Raw genomic sequence first — 21,031 nt, 5'->3', positions numbered from 1 at the left:
GTAGGCAGCTTCCTTCTGGGAGTGCTTGTTCACACTTGTAAGCTCAGCACTGGGGAGGCAGAGACAGGAGGATTCCTGGGCTCACTCACAGCCAGCCTAGCCTATTTAGAGATCTTTGAGCCAATGAGAGACCACATCTTAAAAGACAAGGTGTGTGGATCCTGAGAAGCAAGCCCTTAGGTTAACCCTTGCTCACTCACTCATGCACACACGCATGCACGCATGCACACATGCACGCGCTGGAACACAAACACACATATACCCACGAGTGCCCAGATGATCACCTTCGCTCTCCAGTGTGCACAGAGCTGAATGCCCTTCGCAATTGTCTGGGAAACCTGTGCCATGTCTAATTCTAACAAACCAATTTAGTTCCATAAAATCCCTACTGTAGATCCTGATAGAGCAAAGGTTTGCTTTGTTTTTTTTTTCCTTTCCATTTTCTTTTCATTTCAAAGCACACATTCTAAGTGACTCCATTTTTTCCCTGTAGGTGACTCAGGTCCATAGCTATGGCATAGGTCTGTGCCAGAGGGGTGGAAGGGAGACGTGGTCTTAATATTCAGTTGTTTACAAGTAGCTGACTGGGAGGGCAGAGACTGGCAAGGGAGTCTCAGCACTGGCACTGTGCGAGCTTCACTACGCTGTTGGGGACTGAAGAAAATACTAGTAGCTTAATGGGACATGTCATTCTGAGAGCACAAGGTCTCTCTCTCTTGCTTTGCACAACATAAGTCACTCCACACTAACAAGGGCTTTGCCACTGAACCCATGTCTTTGGGGAGTAGCAGGACCTCTCTGATGGTTTTGAACAGTGTACATTAGAGATTCTGGGAAGACATCACCATGCTAGCTCTGATTATCTGTTTAAGATGTGATAATCAAGACCCAGGGCCACTGGGACTTACCTGAGGCATGTCACCTGCTTTCTCAAATTACAATCCTGCCTTCTTCTAACTAACAAATCTCTTCAGAGGGCCTAATATTTCTTGAGGATCCTTAAATATCCTAGGTACCACACTTCAGCATGCCGAAGAATGAAATATACAAAAGTACAAATAGTATGGTTACCCCACATATCTCCCATTGACACATAAGATAATCTCCAAGACCAGTCTGAGATCTACTGTTTGTGAGGTCACCATTACACAACCTTTTCAACCAGGCCTCCCTCTACCTAAGCTGAGTTCTCCCTGGTAGCACTTCACGTTAGAAGTTAGAACTTCTTGTCCATTCTCACGTTGATAATTTAATGAACTTAGACTATTGATTTCTCTGCATGTGAGTCAATGATGCTGTTCTAGTTTGGCTTTGTATTAACAGAGACTTAAAGCAAATGGGGCAAACCTCTCGAAAAAGAAAATTCTCCCGATTGTCGATTGTCTTGTAGGCAGATATTATACCCTGGGGCATGCAAAAAGGCTTTCTAATTGAGAAGTATAGAACCAAGGGTCTTTCTATTTCCCCTTCCCAGGTTGCAGAATCCCATGCATTCACTCTACCAAGAAGGCGTTAGTGGAGTATAATGGAGAACAGAACGTTTGCTAGGTAGCAAGCTGCTGGCGTGATTGTTTCAGGCTGATTAGCTCAGCCTATTTCATTATTTATAGCTGAGTTTAAAGGACTCACTGTAGCCTGCATTTTTGTGTAGCATATACTCTCCTGCTGCCTGAGAAGTTGGGCCAGCACATGAAAGCCAAGTGTTCCAATTGTTCTGATTTTTTCAAAATAATCACTGACATGTAGTTCACTCTGAATGCTGGGATTGTCTGACGACTGACCTTGTTTGTCTGCTCACTTATGGTGAGAACTTTTTATGAAAGGTCCTCGTTGTGCATGGAATCCTGGGAGGAGAGCAGTGAATTAGGTACAGAAAGACAGTGATGCATTTTGGGAATATTATTGTAGTGTGAACAGGAAAAGGATTTCTGCTAATATGTGTGATGCAAACCCTTGTTTTTTACATTATTGCTAAGATCTGCCTTTGGGCTGTGTTACGTCAATCAAAAACTTATGAAAACTTGAGCCTTCCCTCTTACAAGTCAGCATGGGATCTGGACGTGTCGTTCTAAGGCATGACTTCAATCCCTAGGACTACTGAAAGGAAAAAACATCAGGATTGGGGATTCAGCTCAGTGGTAGAGTGCTTGCCTAACAAGTGCAAGGCCCTGGGGAAAAAAAATCAGTGTGGGTTTGCAGATGAAGATAATCTGTCCTCTGGTTTTTGTTTGCTTGTTGGTGGTTTTATATGTGGTGATCATATTACTTGGGTAGATGTAAAATGGAAGACCTCTGATTTCTGATTTCCTCTTTTCTTTTCAGCTACTCAGTGACTGTGCAGGAGTCTTACCCACATCCCTTCGATCAGATTTACTATACAAGCTGCACTGACATACTGAACTGGTTTAAATGCACTCGGCACAGGTAATGGAAGCTTGGGGGTGTTTCTGACCCTGACTGTGTGGAGATGGAGTGTGATACAGTCAGATGTACCAACTGCTTGAGAAAGTGCATCCATGCACCCAGTGAGCAGCTGTTGAGGATTTTGATCCCAAGCCCAGGGGACAATGAAAGGTTGACATAGTCCATGACCTTTGTGACTTATGGTCTAACCACAGGTGACACATTTACTGTCCTTCCTGTGCTTAGAAAAACCTCATCCAGCTCCCTTGTAGAGGATGACCTGGGAGAGACACTCTTTTTTTAAAGTTTATTCTTTGAGAATTTTATACAGCATATCTTTTATTATTATATTTTACCCATGCCCCTGTCTCGCTTAGGTTCCACATACCTGGCTTTACATTATTTTTCTCTCTTAAAACAAAGAAACTAACAAAAAAGAGGGGAAGGCCACTAAAAATCATGGCATCCAATGACCAAGACCTGCAGCCAGAGAGGCTCAAGCCAGACAAAATCTCCCAGCAAAGAGGAGGGAAGTGGGCAGAAAGTGCCAGTCCGAACAAGAAGCTGTTTGAAAAGAATATCTGCTGAGAGAGGGAAAATCGGTTTTCTTAAATGGAGTGACACCAGAGATACCAAGCACACTCCAGGGCAGGCCCCGTGCTTGGGAGTAGCGTGCCAGCAAAAATCGAAGACAGTTTTCCCTATTACCATCACCAGATACCTAGAAACTCATGCCTCAGGCTCTGTTTCTACTGGACATCTGACTCAGTTTATGTTGAAATTGAAATAAGATAGGTTATCTATCAACCATAAGAACACAGAGCCAAAATATTAGTGCATGTAATGAAGGGAACTCTGATACCTTAATTCTCTCAGCTAAATATTTATAGTATCATGAATTATGGAGTGAGTGTGGTACCTGTCATTTTATGATCCAGTTATCTTTTTAGCACGTTTCTTCATTAAACAAACTTTACGAGCTCTATCTTCTCATGCTAGAAGGTAAAGTCCCTTGGAAAGAAAGTCTTTAAACTGTTTGCTCGCTGACATTTCTCGGTTCCCCGAACAGCGCCTGCAATATGCTAAATGCTTAAGAAAGGCATGTGTGTGTTGAATCTGTAAATGAATGGTGCTTCAGTTAAATCAGACAGTAGAATGAGAATTTAGAGTAGGATGACACTAGGCTGAATGTTAAAAGAGAACCTATGAATTCTCCTTTTGAAAATGATGCCTAGATGGGTATCATATGAAATCAGTCAACACTTTCCACATAGTTTCAAGGTAGTTGAAGTAGAGAATTTACAAAACTTCTGAGGCCCTGGAATAAAATTCAGATGGGCTGAATTGGGGAATCCTGTCTAACAACTTAATAATGAGCTATAATAATCTTGGTCAACCTTATATTCTGCGTTTCTTTTTCCTTTGAAACACTTGCTTTTTGTACCTTTATTGCAGCTGATATTTTTTTCTATTAAAGTTGAAATCATTCCTTGTCAGCTTGTCAATCAGAACTAATGACACAGTCTTTCCCCTTCATACAGAGTGAGCTACCGGACAGCCTACCGCCATGGGGAGAAAACCATGTACAGACGCAAATCCCAGTGTTGCCCCGGATTTTATGAAAGTCGAGACGTGTGTGTCCGTAAGTAAGGTGTCCATCCTTTGAGCTGTTTCTGCATGTCCAGTGCTGCTCTGCCTCTGAGGCGGGGACCTCAGAGTCCGGGTGGTTAGAACATTCCCCTTTGTTCCTGACTGCTTGTACCATGCAGAAAGCACTAACTTTGTCTGCAAGTCCTATCAGTCTCCAGATGAATATTGCTTGAGGAGAAAACGGTTGTACAGGAGATGCTGCAGGGCTGGATGTGACCAAGTCAGCTGTCATATTCAGCTGGAAATTGGTTAGGAGTCACTGGGCTGAGGTCACAGGAGAGAACAGCTACCTTCTGAGGGGCCAGCGTGCTTTTTTGTTTGTTTGTTTGTTTTCTGTTTTTGTTTTGTTTTGTTTTTGTCATGGAAAGATGAAGGGATGGATCCAGGGCACAGAGAGTACAAGTGCCCTGCACAATATCTGCCACTTGATTCTGAGGCATCTTGAGAGAAGCCTGGGGTTTATTTACACCGTACTTCAGAAGACTGAAGGAAGAGACCATCATCTCATGGGTGATGATGAAGTGGAGGTTTCTCGTTACTTTTTTGCATAAGACACTTAGAGCAGGATCATGAAAAACTATTTCTGAGCTGAGGCATTAGTGTGTGTGTGTGTGTGTGTGTGTGTGTGTGTGTGTGTGTGTGTGTGTGTGTAGCAGGGAGTCAGGTAGGCGCCTGGTCTGTCTGGGTTGACAATACTTGCTCCACCAACCACTCAACTGGGTGGCCTCAGATTTACCATTTCTACCTCTGTGAGGTTCCTTGTTAGCTCAGAGGGTGGGGGTTGGGGAGCTAGACCTGTGCTTGCCAATCTCCGTGTGCTGACATCAACAGTTCCTCAACTCTGGTTCAGAATGAGCACTATCTCTGCTGACAGATGCTCCCAGAAAACAAAAACACAACATAGAATTAACAAAAAGGAAAGAAAAACACAGAGCACGGGGCTCTTGCTGCCGGTAAATGTTCTTTGAGAGCATGTTGTCGTACTGCAGAGTGTTCTAAATTAAACTCACGTGACTTTGTCCAGGATCTCCAAATTGTCACTACTATGAACTGCTCCACAAGCCATCCTTGTGCATAAATAAATCTTCACGTCCTAAACCGGTTGAGACTAAATTTCTGGAAGTCAAATTGCTAGACCAGGGGATGTGCATATCTGGGTTGGTTTCCAGTTTATAGGCACAGTAACAGGAAGTGAGAGGATTCGCCCGCTAGCTTGTACCTGGTGACAGGTTTCCTTCTTAATTTGCATGTCTTTGATTAATGGTGGCTGAGGGTAAGAAAAATTATGTGTTTGTAATCAAACAGAATAATCAGGAACTGATCTCGGTGGCTTCAGGTGATGAGAAGCCGTCAGAAGAAAGACCAGGAATACAGTGCTGGGATGGAGGCCTTACTGGCTGGGCTGGACATCCTCCAGGGCTGTGAGTGACATGGTTTTGATGCCCTTAGCTTGGGTTCAGCCTAACAAACACAACTGCCAACCCACACTGAGAGAGTGTCTGTGCCAGATCATAGAACTCACGAATAAAGCCACAGTGCTGTCAGTCTGCACCGAGTTAGGGGTTGCTCAGGCCTTGTCTTGGCCACACCTCCCTGCCCCGCCAGGATGCCTGAGTGCAGGAAATGAGATCCCATAGGCCAGCTAGTGTGGGAAGAATGGACCCGAGCAAGGCCAGTTAGATTACAGCTCAGTGTTTCATGGCCACAGCTGCAAATCTACTAGTTCATCTTGCCTGGAAGTAAGTTGGCCAAGTATCAACCTTTTTCTTCTAGGAGACTTGTATAATGTGTTCCCCAGGCTGCATGAATGACAGTTTTAGTGAATGACAGTTTTAGCAATCACTTTTAAAATTCCTTCTCTAGGCTTGCTTAGCTCACCTGCTGTCCCTATAGGCAGAAAACACCCTTTAAAAAAGATATGGTAGTGTATTTATTCAGCTCCCTATATGCTCTCACTGGCATGGGAGCTATTTGGTTTCTGTTGTTGTTGCTGTTTTTGTTTGTTTTGTCTTGTTTTATTTTTTAAAGGACAGTCTGCATTTATCAGCAGTGATGGTTTATTTCATCTCGGAATCCCCATCCCCCAAAGAACTTACTTCTCTCTTGATTTCGATGGAGGATGCCTTTCAGTAATGGTCTATACTGTACTGCTGGGTTAGCTAGGTACCACTGTGGAGACAGTAGGGAAATAGAAATTAGCATTCTCGACTTGTTTTATGACCCCTTCCCAACAGGTTTCACTGCCAACCAGGTAGCATGGTCATCATTTTGAATTGTTTCCAGTTATAGAAAGGAGTGGAAATAGGGATTTATCCTTAATTCAGGCTGATCAACTTTAAGTTAACGAACTACCAGCTTACCTGGAAGGCAGAATAGGATTTTTTTTTTCCTTTGCATTTGCAATCAAATTTTCTCTCAGGTCACTGAAAAATCTCCTCCAGGAGGATGGTCTCAGGTACACCAGCTGGTCTGGGACTTGTCATAAGGTCTTGGATGACCTTGAACCTCTGATCCTCCTGACTACTTCCTGAATGCTTGGATTACAGGCCTGTGTTACCTCGCTGAGTTTATGTGGCTTTCAGTGTCAGGTATCAAAAACAGGGCTTCAAGGAAGCTAGATCAGCACTCTGTCAATTGAGCTACATCCACAGTCCTAAAATGACATTTTGTATTCTACTTTTCCATGTAAAGAAATTCATTGGCTTTTGTTTGTTGTTTGTTTGTTTATCCCAAATATTTCCTCTTCTTCATTGGAAAAAAGAGGGTGCAGTACAAAGACGGTTGAAGTTAACATGCACTGATTGTCTGTGGTGTGAAATCCAAAGGCTGGCTCTGTGATTACATGCTTATCTGAGAGAGCTACGCTCTGTCCCCCGAGGGAGCTCGCCCTAAGTAGTTCTTAATGTCTTCAGAATAACAGCAGATTAGTAGTTATCTCAACCCAGAATTTATTCTGTGCCAGGCAGATATGGCATCACTGTACTAATTCCCCCCAAATCTCACCAGGAGACAGATACGATCATACACATTTTGTAGATGAGGAAACAGTGGTTTGGTGGTTGGTGATGAGAAATGACGCTGTGTATACTGTGACTGTGGAATGAGAAGCTTCATCCAAGCAAAGGAAAGCGGCAGGACAGCTGATGGGTGGAGGAGAGTCACCTAACTGTCATACCGCATTTCTTAAGAGTGGCATCACAGTTACGTGACCTCAGAGATATCAAAGGAGCTGATAGACAATTTTGCCTTTGAAAACAAAGTTGCTTAATTCAATTCACAAATTAGATTCTGGCTTTACATTCCTCTCTTTTTAAAGTGAGTAAAATGGGCAAACATTTTTCTCTTTTGAAGTTGGACTTTAAAAGGGTTCCTGAAAACGGAGAACGTCATAGATACTGTTTAGATAGATAACAAATGTGGCGACTCTGTCTGTATCCAATAGGTGGTAGCTCGTGGATGCGTAGGTGTACCTGGGGTAGGACGGACTTTTCAGAAAGCTGGTGAGGGAACCTTGGCTGGTGCTTGTCCTGTTTCAGCTCTTTGGAGGTTCGGAGGGTAAGACTGGGAGTTCAGAAGACACAGAAGCTTTTTAATTTCATATTCATAGTGGGGAGGATCTGGAGTTTAGTCTTTGTGGGGATTCTCACCAAAGGTTTCTCAAGATGGCTCTCCTACCATGTTTACCACCAATGGAGGCAGCAGAGGACGCTGAAATACACTTTTTGTTCTGCCGATCAAGGGAAGAGATCCCTGGAGAACAATAGTGTGTTTTCTCTGTGTTTGGAGCACTGTGAGAAGACCTCTGTTTGAGATGGGAATGAATAGGCGGATCCTCTGGGAAGGCTGTGAAATGCAGACCCTAAATCAGTAGGTCTGGGCTAGGCACGGATTTATGTGCTTCTCCTGAGGGTTTGAGGCTGTGCGGGAACCACTCATCCCCAGAACACACTGAATAGCTAGGCTTCTGCTCTAAGACAGGTGAATGTTATTGGACCAGAAGAGCCAAAACAGAGGAGGGAATGGTGTGAGGACAGCCTTTTCTGAAAGTCTGGTTGGGAAAAGGAAGAGATAGGATTTTTCTTTTTTTTTTTTTTACAGAGAAGGTATTACTAGACATGAAGAAATTTGTGACACAGAATTTACTCTGTTCATAAATCATGATGGACTCTTAAGCTTATTCATCTTCGGGTTGGAATTATTGTCAGATCTGATGTCTTTAGTTTTTTAGTTTTTTTTGATATGGAAAAATCTTCATCTCAGTGAAGAAATTCCCAGGAATAAAAATAGTTTTGATGTGTGTGTATATAGGAATGTATGTGTGCCTGTCTTTGTGTACATACGTATTTATATATGTGTTATATATGTATGTAGATACATGGTTTTTAATAATGTAATTTATCTCATAAAAATGCTATCGATGCAAGTGTTATGTTCTTATACCTAACTGTACTCTCACTCAAACATATGCCAATACATTTTTATAACATGCACAATATTTATGTTGGTTACGTTCTGTGTTCTTTTAACTTTAGGTTGCTTAATATACTGTTTCCATATGTGGGTCTTAGTGAATGCATGGACATTATAATTAAGAACTTAAGGTTCATTCATGCCACAGCATATGTCACGACTGCCTTCTTCTCCTTAAAGCTACGTGCTTATTTTTCACTGTTTGTTGAAAATTTTATACTCTAGAGAACACAGTCCCCATGCTTCCTTGATAGAGAATGCCTAGTCCATCCCCTTCACTAGGCTCTATCTTGGATACATTATACTGTGACACATCACTTCCTACTATGTCTCAGATGCATTATACTGTATCCAATCACTTCCTACTGTGTCTCGGATGCATTATACTGTGACACATCACTTCCTACTATGTCTCAGATGCATTATACTGTGACACATCACTTCCTACTGTGTCTCGGATGCATTATACTGTGACACATCACTTCCTACTACATATAATATTTCAAATTATATGCATAGGTTGCCTCAGCACTTTGAATTTTCTAATTCCTTCTTAAGAGAGATTTTTGTCTAATAACCATGATAAACGATGCAATTATGGATTCTCATTTATGTCTTGTCTTCTATGCCTACCCATGTCTTATAAATGTCAAAATATCAGTTCCGTTTTGAAAAATCATGGCTGCTCTGGAAGTGAAATCTTAACTTTTGAGTTGTTCTGTTAGAGACGGAAGAAGCAGCAAACCAATTTGATGTCCTTCAGGCCTTGTCTGTGTTACAAGGTAGCAATGTGGTACAGACTGGAGCGAGGACAGAGGACTTGGTCCCCTCTTCTAAACTGGGCTACTTCGTTGACTAGAAAGAAAAGCATAAACTACTTCAGAAGAGACAATAATTTGATGTATCTTTGAAATTTTTTTCTCAGATTATTTTTCATAGGGAGACATTGTTTTTCATTTGTTTTTATGAAACACAAGAGGAAAAGGAATAGCCACTCATATGTTGCCATTTTTGATGTAGAACACTGTATTTTTCCAGCTCTTTAAATCCAAAACAAATTCATAGATTTATAAATGTAACCCCTTTTTGCATGTGGTTTTATTTGTTTATATTATATTACGAATATATTTCCAAAATGTTGATACAAATCTAGTAATATAGTCATTAATTTACATAACTAATAAGTTAATTGTTGCATGGGTGAATAATACTGTATTGGTATGTACTATGCATGTGCAATATGTATTAGAAGCTAATGTTAGCTTCTAAAACAATTAACATTGTTTTATAAATCTTTCTGCAGACATGAATAGTTCATAAGGCAAGTTATTTTGAGTAGAATTTCTGGGACAAGGACAATACAGGTCTAATTTGTGTGATGAAATATCTGAGTCAGGCTGCTTTAGGAAGAAAAAGGTTGATTTAGCAAACCGTTCTGCAGGACCAAGAGTATGCTGTTGTTTCTGTCCTGGGGAGGAGTCTCTTAGCTTTGTCACATGATGTGGGGAGAATGAGTGTGGACTAGACATGTGGCCAGAGATGATGGGCTTTTATATCAGTCAGGTTTTATTAAGAAATACACCCAGGAGAACTAATCAGGTTCCAGGAGAAACAATCCTCCTTGAGGCACACTTTGACCATCACGAGGACCCCCATATTAAGCCCTATAGCTTAAAGATCTTAAAGCTCATTTATCCAGAAATGACGTCTTGAGGACTAAGCTTCCAGCAGGAAGCCTCTTTGGAGGGAATCCGTACCCAAAGCACAGCAAAGGTATGCATGTTGCATCATCCAGGATTCGATTTGGCTATGAGGTACTCGATGGTGGCCAAAGCAATAGAGAAAAATAATTTCTACCTTCTCTGTCTACCATCTCTAAGGGGTGGTCTTTATTTTTATGTACCACAATTGAGCCTCACATATCAAAGCAGTTCCCAAAGAGCTGATGGAACAGGCATGAAGGGAAAGTCACATGGCAATGCAGCTGCCTCCTAAGCCATGCTGGAAGTGGTCCTATTCCCTTTCCTGTTTCATACTCATGGCAAGACTTTAGTAATATAGGTTTACCAAGATGCAAAGGCATCTGTGGGAAGAGGATAGTGGGTTCTGAAAGGCAAAGACAAGAATGATCTTACCCACATATTAAACAGTAATGTTACATGTCTCCTCCCCTGAGTAATGCAAGATGGTGTCCATCTTTCCATAACACCAACACTTAAGTATTTTTTTTTCATTATGTTGGGTGAAACAAATAGAATGTTGGTTTATTTCTGCATTTTCAAATTATGAGTGATACATATCTCTTCAAAAAGTTATTTTTATGGACTATTTGTCTTCTGACTTAAAGAACTGGAGCAGGATGGGAGAGAAAGAGAGGCTTTGTCTTTCAGAGAATCACAGAAAGAGAAGTTAGACCAACCGGGGATGGTGCAAAAGCAAAGAGGAGGAAGATGGCTGGGGGATGGTAAAAAGGACAGCTTGAGGCTACAAAATGACTAACACATATCCAGAGCTGAAGCCGGCAGAAGCATTAGGCCTCCAAAGTCCTTCAATCTCCTCATCTCCAATGGACACACTTTGTCTGTATACCCCAACCTTCCACAGGGCCTCCTCCCAACAACCTTGACTGTTGGATGCTCCCCTAGTGATGGGTACTCTTTTGTCTCCTTCACATTCTCTTTACCTTGAACACCGAGGAGAGGGATGATCTCTGATCTCACAGCAGTGAGATGAGGGTAGCTCTTGGTCCAACAGAAACACACATGTGTATCTCATGCAAAGTATTGTGATCCCCAGAGAACTATAGCTCTTTCAGGAACATTCTGGAATAAAGAAACCTTTGTAGCTACACTAAGGACCTCATCATTATCTACATTATAATTCAAGGAAGAGATGCTTGTTGCTACATACAACTGGTCTCAAATCACTTCTTTGGAATCTGACCTTTAGTAAACTGGATATTGTCAATGGGTTTAGTTACATGGGACTTGGAGAGGCTCACAAATGGGACGTTGACAGCTACCCCTGAGTGGGAGGGAACTGGTAAATTCAGACATACATCGCTCAGATGTTGTCCTTGGCTTCATTTTGGCTGATGACAGAACGTAGATCTTTGTAAGCCCAGCAGCCTGCTGCAGAATCGTGAATAGACAAAGAAAATGGCCAGGGCTCCCTTCCCAGTTCACTTCCCACTCTCGTGGTCCAGATGCCTTGCATTCCCCTGCTGGGTGCCGCTGCAAAGAAAGAGACCCTTCTGAAGACCATTTCTTCTGGAGGAAAACTTAAAGGCTGTTATCCCATCCTCCTTAGATGGAAGTCCAATATGAACTTGAGTTAAAGCTGTAATAGAGGCTCTCAGGCTCTCAAGGAGTTCTGAAGGGAAATGTCTGAGATCTGGCTTCTCCCCCTTCTCGCTCGCGGGCCAGCTCTTGGAGCATCAGTTCCCATGGATGTGCCTTCTTGTCTTTGGCACTTGTTAAGAGAACCTGGGAACCGTAAATAAAAAGCCCGAACTCCCACACACTGATCTCTATATGATTTCCTGTTCTTAGCAGAGAGGAGTGTGACAATTGATTACCAGAGCAGTGAATAAATATTCACAGTTGATTTTAACTTGGCCAGCTTTATGTAAGACTAAACTGGCTGTAGGCAAACGGGGAGCTAGAACTCCTGTTGGTGTTTAGATGAGAAAAATAACTCTAAAGACAAACTCTGCTCTAGTTTAAATACCACGCTTTTAAAAAGAAAGTAAAAAAAATCAAAATATGTACTTTAAAGTGTTTATTACTTTCTAGATGTATATATTTAGGATGAACCAATTTTCTTTATAGAACCTAAATAAAATGTTTTATATTTGGAAACAGCTAAGGAAAAAAAATAGTTCATACTTTTAATGGAAAAATAAAACCAGGTTTTATATGAAATAAAATAAAATAGGCGATGGGTTTTAAACTGAAACACTGGGGGTCAGAGCTACAAACACCTGCAGCTTACTTACTTAGGAGTCATTTCCTTCCAAGAGACAGATGTACTTGGAGGGCCACAAGTGGCTATTTGTCATGTGACACATAATTCTCTCCCCCACCCCAGCCTCTTCCTTTGTCCTGGGATATTAAGTTATATTAGACTGGAATTCATAAAAATGTTCCCCTCTGGGAGAATAGGTGCCTGTCTTAGAAGCAGCTGTCTGGGACATGGTACTTAGAAAGAGTCTGGGACGAGAGGAAGCACTGGTTGTCAATGGGTGACCCAGAGTTCCAGTGGGTGGCCTGTGTGCTCTGTATTTTCAGACTCTGAAATTATCTGGCATCCTAAGGGAGTTTTGATCTATTAGAGGGGTGTCATGGAGATATCAGTTGTCCCAGTTAATCATGGTTTCTAAATCACCTGTTCCAAGCTCTGGTTAGCCACTTCACTGCTGGTCCTATCATCTCTTTACCAGACTAGCTCTTGCCTCCAGGACAAACTAGCTGCTTCTGTGAAAGTCAGAATATTTCCCAATTAACTCAGGATAACATTGTCTCCACTGCTACACTGTTGTCAAGTGGATGGAAACAGTATACACAACAACCACACCCTGCAAAACTGTCACCCTAAGCAGGGTTGGGGGGGGGGGTAGAGAGAGAGAGAGAGAGACAGAGACAGAGACAGAGACAGAGACAGAATTCTCACCTCCCACCTTGTTGGTGACAGTGAATGACACATTTCACCTTTAATCCAGGTTTTATGTGACTTTTTTTTTTTCTGAAGAGTTTCAAACCCAGGATTCTTAGACTGCCCCTTGCTGGTGAGACCTCTTGCTCTGGGCTCTGAGGACTCAGCATTTGGCAGAGCATTGTTTAGGGAGAGAGGAGCTCCCCTGCTCTGTCAACAAGAAGGGAAGGCCTTCTTTTGAAGTTGAAGGCAGCCACAGCTTTCTACTCTGAGCTTGCCTGAGTCTCACAGGCTTACTCAATTCGTAGTTTCCACCTTGTCGAGCACTTCCAAACGTTCTGCTGTCTTTAGACTCTCGAGCACACCCTTTTGAGGAGAGATGAGCATGGAACAATCAGTTTAGGCTGTCCTGAGACAACAACGAGGTGCTATGTCCCTCAGTGTAACTACCCATCATGCCCCTCCCGACACATGCAGTGGAATTTTTTCATGTTTCCATAGGGACCCCGTTCTCCGTTGCTATGGAGTCCTACTTGTTTCAGAGGCACCTACCAGAAAATGCGGGAGAAGCCTTTTGTCCATACACTGCACCAGCAGAAATTCCAATTTTCCCACACGCCCACTGGAACCCACTCTAGTTGGGGACTTTGCTCTGCTAAGAGTGAAGACATGATTTGATCTAATAAATAATGCAGGGGGGGGGCTTTGCTGTTTTCCTGGTTGTTAGTACTTCCCTGGTACTCTGATTGTTATAAATAGAAACTATGAGTTTAATCTTAAGGAATTCCACTGTGAATTCAAACTAGACTCAATGCCATTCTGATGGAAATCTTGCCTGCTGCTGCTCTCTCTGCCAAAGCAGATTGACTTTAGTGTCCTGAGGAGACTAGGCTAACAGAAACAGTGGAACGTTGCCTCACCTTCAGGAAGTGAGTTTCTGAAATTGCAGTCTTTACAGGATAGGTAAAATGTTCACAGGCCTGATAATTTATGCAGCCTCATTTCGGGGACAGATAATCACTAGTGTAAAAGTTTGGAACTAAGAGACAATTTTGACTGGACTCCTGCTCAAATCGTTTCAGGAAAGAGTCATGTAAAATGATATAAAATCTGTGTTTGACTTAAGCAAACAAGCACACAGCATTGACATGGCCAGGTGACAACGTTTTCTTCACCCCCTCCCTTCTCCTCCCCTGAGGCTGGCACAGTGACTGCCAGCGTTTTTTACAGATAATCTCGTGGTAAACCCAAGGCATCACACACTGCATAGACATTTTTTTTAATTTCTTCAGCTGTAGCTTTAAGAATATCTGAAGTTCTGGACTTAGTCTGCTTTCAAGATAAACGAATCTACAAAAGCTTCAAGAAAATCCAGAATTCCGAGAAAAGTTTTGCTCAGTAAGGGAAACTTCTCTGCCAGGTCCCAGAGGGACCCTGAAATGAGTCTCCCTGACCAGCTGGGCCACAGGAGTGGCAAAGATCCTATTGGGCAGTTGAATGAGGACACGGGACCTGGGGATGCTTAGGCAGTTGAGTTCGTCTGGTATATGGGTGTACAGCTAAGGACAATGATGTTCCTTCTAGAACCTATCAGGGACCAGTAGTTCAGTAAGAGGTGCTAGGTTTCCATGCACCCCTTCCCCATCCATAATTGACTGCTGACAGGCTGTTTGGGCCATGTCAATTTAGCCAAAACAACCATAGTAAAATCTTCCCCAGAGTCTAAGACCTTCTTGGGCATGAAGAAGGTTTTTTTGTTTTTTTGTTTTTTTGGGTTTTTTTTTTTACCACATTTACACTACCAGATATGAGTTCCCTCTTGTGGAGTGGACTGAAAAATCTAACCAAAATGCAATACGTTACCCCTACAACAGACATGCCACGCTTGTACCAGGGGGTACATTTTCCCTGGTGGGTTGGTAGATAGCCTTTCTTAAGGACTACGTTAGTCAATTAGACCCTCTGGGCTGCTTGCAGTAAAAGGCATGTCTCGAACTTATTTAGCATGGACTTCCCTCCTCCATCAAACAACTCAAGAAAGGGGAAGTTAGCTGAGTCCACAGGGATAGCAGCCATATCCCTCCTACAGCACTGGCTTCATTGCTGGGAGCAGTGTTGTCTGGATCTTTCTTCCAATTTTTGAATTATTATCAATAGAAGTATGTCGTCATCCACCATTGCTTATGGAGAAGATGTCAAGATGTGTGCATATAAAATGTAAAATGTCTGAATCAGCATAGAAATGACCACTCGTGGGGATAAATCTAAGATTAAGGGGGACATAGCAGTTAAGTTTAAAATTCGACCTTCAAAGAATTAAAATCCCTTTTGTTTTTTTTTCAGTTTTTTTCTTTTTTCTTTTTTCTTTTTCTTTTCTTTTTTTTTTTTTTTTTTTTTTTTTTTTTTTTTTTTTTTGGCCTTTTCTGATAAAGGCCCATAAAGTCCCATAAAGTTGGCTGATAATCTGATTATAATGAATATTTATGCTTTTTCCTTTTGTATTTGTGTGTTTTTACATCTAGTGGGATGTGTGTGTGTAGGACTTGATGTAATGTTGTGCACATGCTATGTGGAAACATCTAGTGGTGTGTGTGTGTGTGTGTGTGTGTGTGTGTGTGTGTGTGTGTATGTGTGTGTGTGTGTGGACTTGCTGTAATGTGCACATGCTATGTGGAAACACATGCGGAGGTCAGACGATGGCCTTTAGGAGCTGACTCCTTCCTTTCTGCATGGGTTCTGGGGACAAACTTCGATCCTCAGCCTTGTATGTTTTGCCTGGCTGGCTCCTGTTTTATTTTATTTGCTTTACTGTAGAGCTTTGATGTTATCACCTAGTCTGGCCTTGAACTCACACTCTCTGTGAACCTCCTGCTTCAGCCCCTTGGGTTGCTGGGACTGCAAGGATATACCTCTGTACTTAGCTTGTGCTATCTAACTGTGTCTGGTTAAGTTTATACTGTGTCTTTGATTTGGGGATTAGTAACCCTGGCTTGACTTTCCTGTGACAAAGGATACTGAAGACCACAGCATTTCTCCAGTTTCCTCTATTCCTCTAATATGTCTGTCTATCTGTTCCCTAAAGGCATTTTAGTTTTCTTTCTTTCTTTCTTTCTTTCTTTCTTTCTTTCTTTCTTTCTTTCTTTTTTTCTTTCCTCCCCCTCCCCCCTTTCTTTCTTTTCCTTCCTTCCTTCCTTCCTTCCTTCCTTCCTTCCTTCCTTCCTTCCTTCTTTCTTTTCTTTCTTTCTTTCTTTCTTTCTTTCTTTCTTTCTTTCTTTCTTTCTTTCTTTCTTGTGGGACATTTTAGTAGCCAAGTTCCTCCAGCTTGCTTGATTTCTTCTTTTTGAATAGATTAAATTGCCTAATTTACATTTTCCTTAAGGCGTCCACACTATGAAGCAGAGGCTCCAGGACATGGAAAGCGACTAGCAGTGAGCATTGGTCCTTGACTCTTGGGCATGTGGACTTGCTTTGTCCCCAAGTGGGTATAAAAGGAGAGTGGGGACCTGGGATTGTAAGACATGGGGCTCAGAGTCCAAAAAGGAAGTGTCTACAGATCACCACCCAGGGGGAAGAGGGCAAGTATAGAGAGTGGGAGATGTGTAAGCTCGGGCCCATGTCTCACTGCCTTCTTAGCTTTTCCCAGGACTCCTTCCATTACGAATGACTGATTCAGATGCCGAGGCTGGGAACGCATTGCAGTCAGGTGAACTAGGGCAAACACCGACCTGGAAAACATGTCTGAAATGTCCCCAATGGCCCCAGAGTGAGGGGTCAGGATAGGATAAACGCCTTTCTAAGAACAAGAGAGGCTGGTGTGCACTTCTGGGGGCAGCATCACATGTTTCTCATCCACATAGATGAGACAGCTCTCAGGGCTAATCCACCTAGGGCTAACGCAGCTTTCTTCTGTGCTTCTCTAATTGTAAGTGAGGAAATTTTAAATCCTGCTCAGAGTGAGTCAGCGTGGGGTTGTGTCATCAGACATGCTGGAGGCTGAGTTGTTAGGAATTTCAATTTAACAAACTAGAGTTTATTCCAATGTCCGTTGCCTTTCTGAAACGGTGGCTCATTAGGCTCATATTACTGGAGTCTTTTATTATCAGCCTAAACGGACCAATGTGAGAGTTGTGGCCAAAATCCATAATGCCTGTGTAAGTTCAGAATTTAATGAAAACTCCACTTTCGAGCAATGAATAGGATTATGTGCTCCACAGTTGGCCTTTTTACTCCTTATCTGGGCTTCATTGCAACTGTGTTTCAACACAAGTTTTTGGCTTTGTTTTTCCAGTGTCAGTTATTTGCTTCATTGAGGAAAAGCTTAGGGGAGCATCATCACATTGTGACACTGCCCTAGATACATTTCTCGAGAGGGTTCAAAACCAATGCCTTCATCAGTGTTTGCAGAGCCCTTGAACCCTTACTGAAATTGCAGGCCTGGGAAGGTCAGTGTCAGCATGCTTGCCAGGTTCGATCCCTGGCATTACAGAGGAAGAAAAATAAAAAAGAATCTCACAAAGTATGCACAAATTTTAAAGATGGTCCAGATGTTTTATTCCTTCCCAATCCCTTGGTCTATAAAGTTCATGGCTCCCCGTTGGAAAGTTCTCTTCACGTATTTGTTTTAAACAGTTAAGTTTACATACAATGAATCGCACATGCTTAAGTATACACATCGGTAAGAATTGACATAATTGGGTCAAAGCCATGAAACCCTCACTCCACTCATAATAGTGAGTCTACTCATTAACCCCTTCCATTCAGGCTTCTCTTTCCACTCTTCCTCTGGCAAGCATCTCTCTGTCTCTGTGCCTCTAGCTTAGGATGTGTTTGTAGAGCACTGTGTTCCTTCTGGTGCCTCATTTCTTCCATCAAGCATATGGAATTTGAGATTCATCCGTCTTGTTGAGTACACCATTAGCTCATTCCTATTTAGTGATGAGTAATGTTTTTATATACATTGTCCACAATTAATTTGCCCTTTCATCATCTTACTATTACTTTAAAAACGATGCTTGAAAACCTGGGGCACAAGTGTTTGTGTGGCTTTCCCTTCCTTAGGCAGTATCTGGAAGGAAATGAAAGAATTGTTTGACATCTGGGCATAGGTATTCAAATCTACTTTGTGAGGGCTCAAAACTGGAACACCCCATATGTTCATCACCATTTCAGAACATTCTGACTTATTTTGATGAACATATTATCATGACTATATGATCTTCATTGTCTCTGAAAAGTCTTTTCTCCAAACTCATCTTTGATATTTGTATAATTATAGCAGATTAAAAAAACAAAACAAAACAAAACAAACACTGTTAGTATCCTAACAGTGTTTGGTCAACTTAACACAAGATAGAGCTATCTGGGAAGAAAAATCTAAACCAAGAAAATGTCTCCATCAGATTGCTGATAGGCAAATCTGTCAGGGCATTTTCTTGATTCATGGTTGATGTGGCAGAGCCAAGCCCACATGAACGTTGCCATTAGTGGGCAAGTGGTCCTGAGTTGTTCAGGAAAGGAGGCTGAGCAAGCCATGGAGAGCAATAAGGGCATTCCTCCACGGCATCTGCCTCAACTTCCCCAAGCCTTCTTTGGGCGTGGTGTTTTATCACAGACATAAAAACATAACTAAGAGAGCATGTCTTCTAATGTTTAATACATTTTGTTATTATATTTAACATGAAACTTTTATAAACGTTCATTATTTCTTGCTTTTTTAAAAATTCTCAGTCCATGTGAGATGTTTAGACCATTTCACACAAAGGAATTAATTGCTATTGCTATTAGGTTTGCTTTCTGTGTTCCTTCCCTCATCTGTTCTCAGTTTCTTCCTTTCTGTTGAATACTAACCACCAGTCTGTCCTCTTTTGGGTTATAACTTTAACAGTTTTCCTGTTTGGCTTGTTTTAGAGTAGACAGCATCCACATTTAGCCATTCTTAATTCTAAGTTAAAGTTATACTTCAGTGAGAGGGCAGGGCGTGTGCCTTGGGGCAGTGTTTTTAATTTTCCTCATACCATTGGATCACAGGCTTGCATGATCCATTTACTTCAAAGTCTAGTAGCTACCACATGCTTGTATATCTTTCTAACAGAAATGGGCGTCCAATTCATTCTGCTAACATAGATGGTTTATAACACACACCTGCAGACCTTCCAAAGAGCCAATTCACTAGTTTAGAATCGGGTTGAGAAGAAAACACAGATAGAGAGGAGAAACTCAAGCAACTAGGGTTTGTCAGTGTCTTGCAAATGGCCAATGATATTTATTCATCTGTGGTAACAATTCAGAGCGAAATGCTCCAGAGTCCACTTGCTTCTTTTCCTCTGGTTGTCAACTACATTCTGAAAATCCAGCTGTTTGTCACTCAGGGTATCAGGAAGGAGAGGGAGCTGGAGTGACCACTGAGTCCTGTTTGACGTTTTGTCTACACGGATACCACATCCTTCTGGAAAGAAAACCAAGAAATGTGGTTGATTGCTGGTCATCCAAGTGCCCCTGACATGACGAAGATTCTGTTAATAAAACAGGAAGAATAATTAGCAATGTCTACCAAAGACAATGCTAGCAATAACTCTCTATCTGTCCTTAAGAGACCCAAGGCACTACAGGAATGGACAGAAAGGAATTTTGTGTATTGAAGTTTTCCCACAGTGTTTACTGCATCCAGAGTTCTAGGCACCTAGTGTGCTCTTACTTTCTCCTTGATGGCTATCCATCTAGGGCCACTATGCTTAAAGCCTTCTGGTGGCTATGGAGCAGTGTTTCTAAACTCAAGAAATAAATTATGTGGCTGTTGGCTCGGGTACTAGAAGGGACTACAAGGCTGCTACTTCAGGCCACTTTTTACATGTAACTGTTCTGAAACTGTCCTCTTTAGCCTGAAACTGTTCTAAAGGTGTTTATGTTAGCATGTAACTGTTCTAAAGGTGTTTATGTTAGCATGTAACTGTTCTAAAGTTGTCCACTTTTACATGTAACTGTTCAAAACACATCCACTTCATTAGCTTAGATGTTGTCTCTGTCATGAGCTCTTCCTCCATTTCACCCCAGTTGGAATGAGTTAACATCTTCCCCTAACTTCCACAGTACTTTCTGTGATAACCTTTGAAGAGATAGTTCACATTACTATATAATGTTCAGTTCAATTATGACCCTAAGTCTAGTTTTCATATTTTCAGAGCTGTGTACTATCACAGGACCAGATTTTAAATATTTTCTTCATCTCAAGAAAACCTGTATTGTCCCACATTTACCTAACCCATTAATATATCTTTTGTATGGAGTACCCTATTTGGACATTTCATATGAATAGAATTATTCCATATTCTCTCACAGTCTCCTGTTGCTCCTTGCTCTACAGGCCAAGGGTTTCTAGTTTGCCACACCCAGTCTGTTTTCATGATTCCAAACGTTACATGGTATCCTGCAATTCTGTATCTCTTTAAAGAAAGGAAAGGGAAACAAAATGGCAGACTACTGGGCAGTTATTTTCAAGGGATACTTTGATCAAAGAAGCAGAACTGATTGTATCATTGCCTTTAGGACAAGGGATGCATGGCCCGGACAGACATATTTGGGCTATTTGGGCATCTTTAATCTGCTCACTCTTTCTTTTGCCCTTTCCCCACCTCTAAGAGTCAATCTGAAGGGAAGATGAGAAAACACTTGGTGGTGGCCAAAATGCCTCAGCATTTACAAGTGAAAGGAAGGAGGCCCACGGCATTAGTGGTGGGATTTAAATGGATTTAGGAACTGAGGTTGAAACAGGAGCCTAATTAGAAGATTCCAGGGTCACCATGTCAGTCTTCACCTGTCCACCAACAGACAGGCTGTCCACAGCTCTCACTTCAAAGAC

At 41.9% G+C, this 21,031-nt stretch overlaps 1 protein-coding gene across 1 annotated transcript in view; it reads left to right on the top strand.

Annotated features, from left to right (window-relative positions):
- Positions 1-21,031, top strand: part of Megf10 (multiple EGF like domains 10) — a 150,632-nt gene that overhangs the window by 48,681 nt on the left and 80,920 nt on the right. The window contains exons 3-4 of the mRNA XM_032885345.1: positions 2,323-2,424; positions 3,945-4,045. Of these exons, the coding sequence (XP_032741236.1) occupies positions 2,323-2,424; positions 3,945-4,045 (203 nt within the window). The remainder of the gene's footprint in view (positions 1-2,322; positions 2,425-3,944; positions 4,046-21,031) is intronic.

The sequence above is a fragment of the Rattus rattus genome, chromosome 15, assembly GCF_011064425.1.
Source record: "Rattus rattus isolate New Zealand chromosome 15, Rrattus_CSIRO_v1, whole genome shotgun sequence".
Lineage (NCBI taxonomy): Eukaryota > Metazoa > Chordata > Mammalia > Rodentia > Muridae > Rattus > Rattus rattus.
The sequence above is the reverse complement of the archived record's forward strand: the minus strand, read 5'-3'. Positions and strand labels throughout refer to the sequence as shown.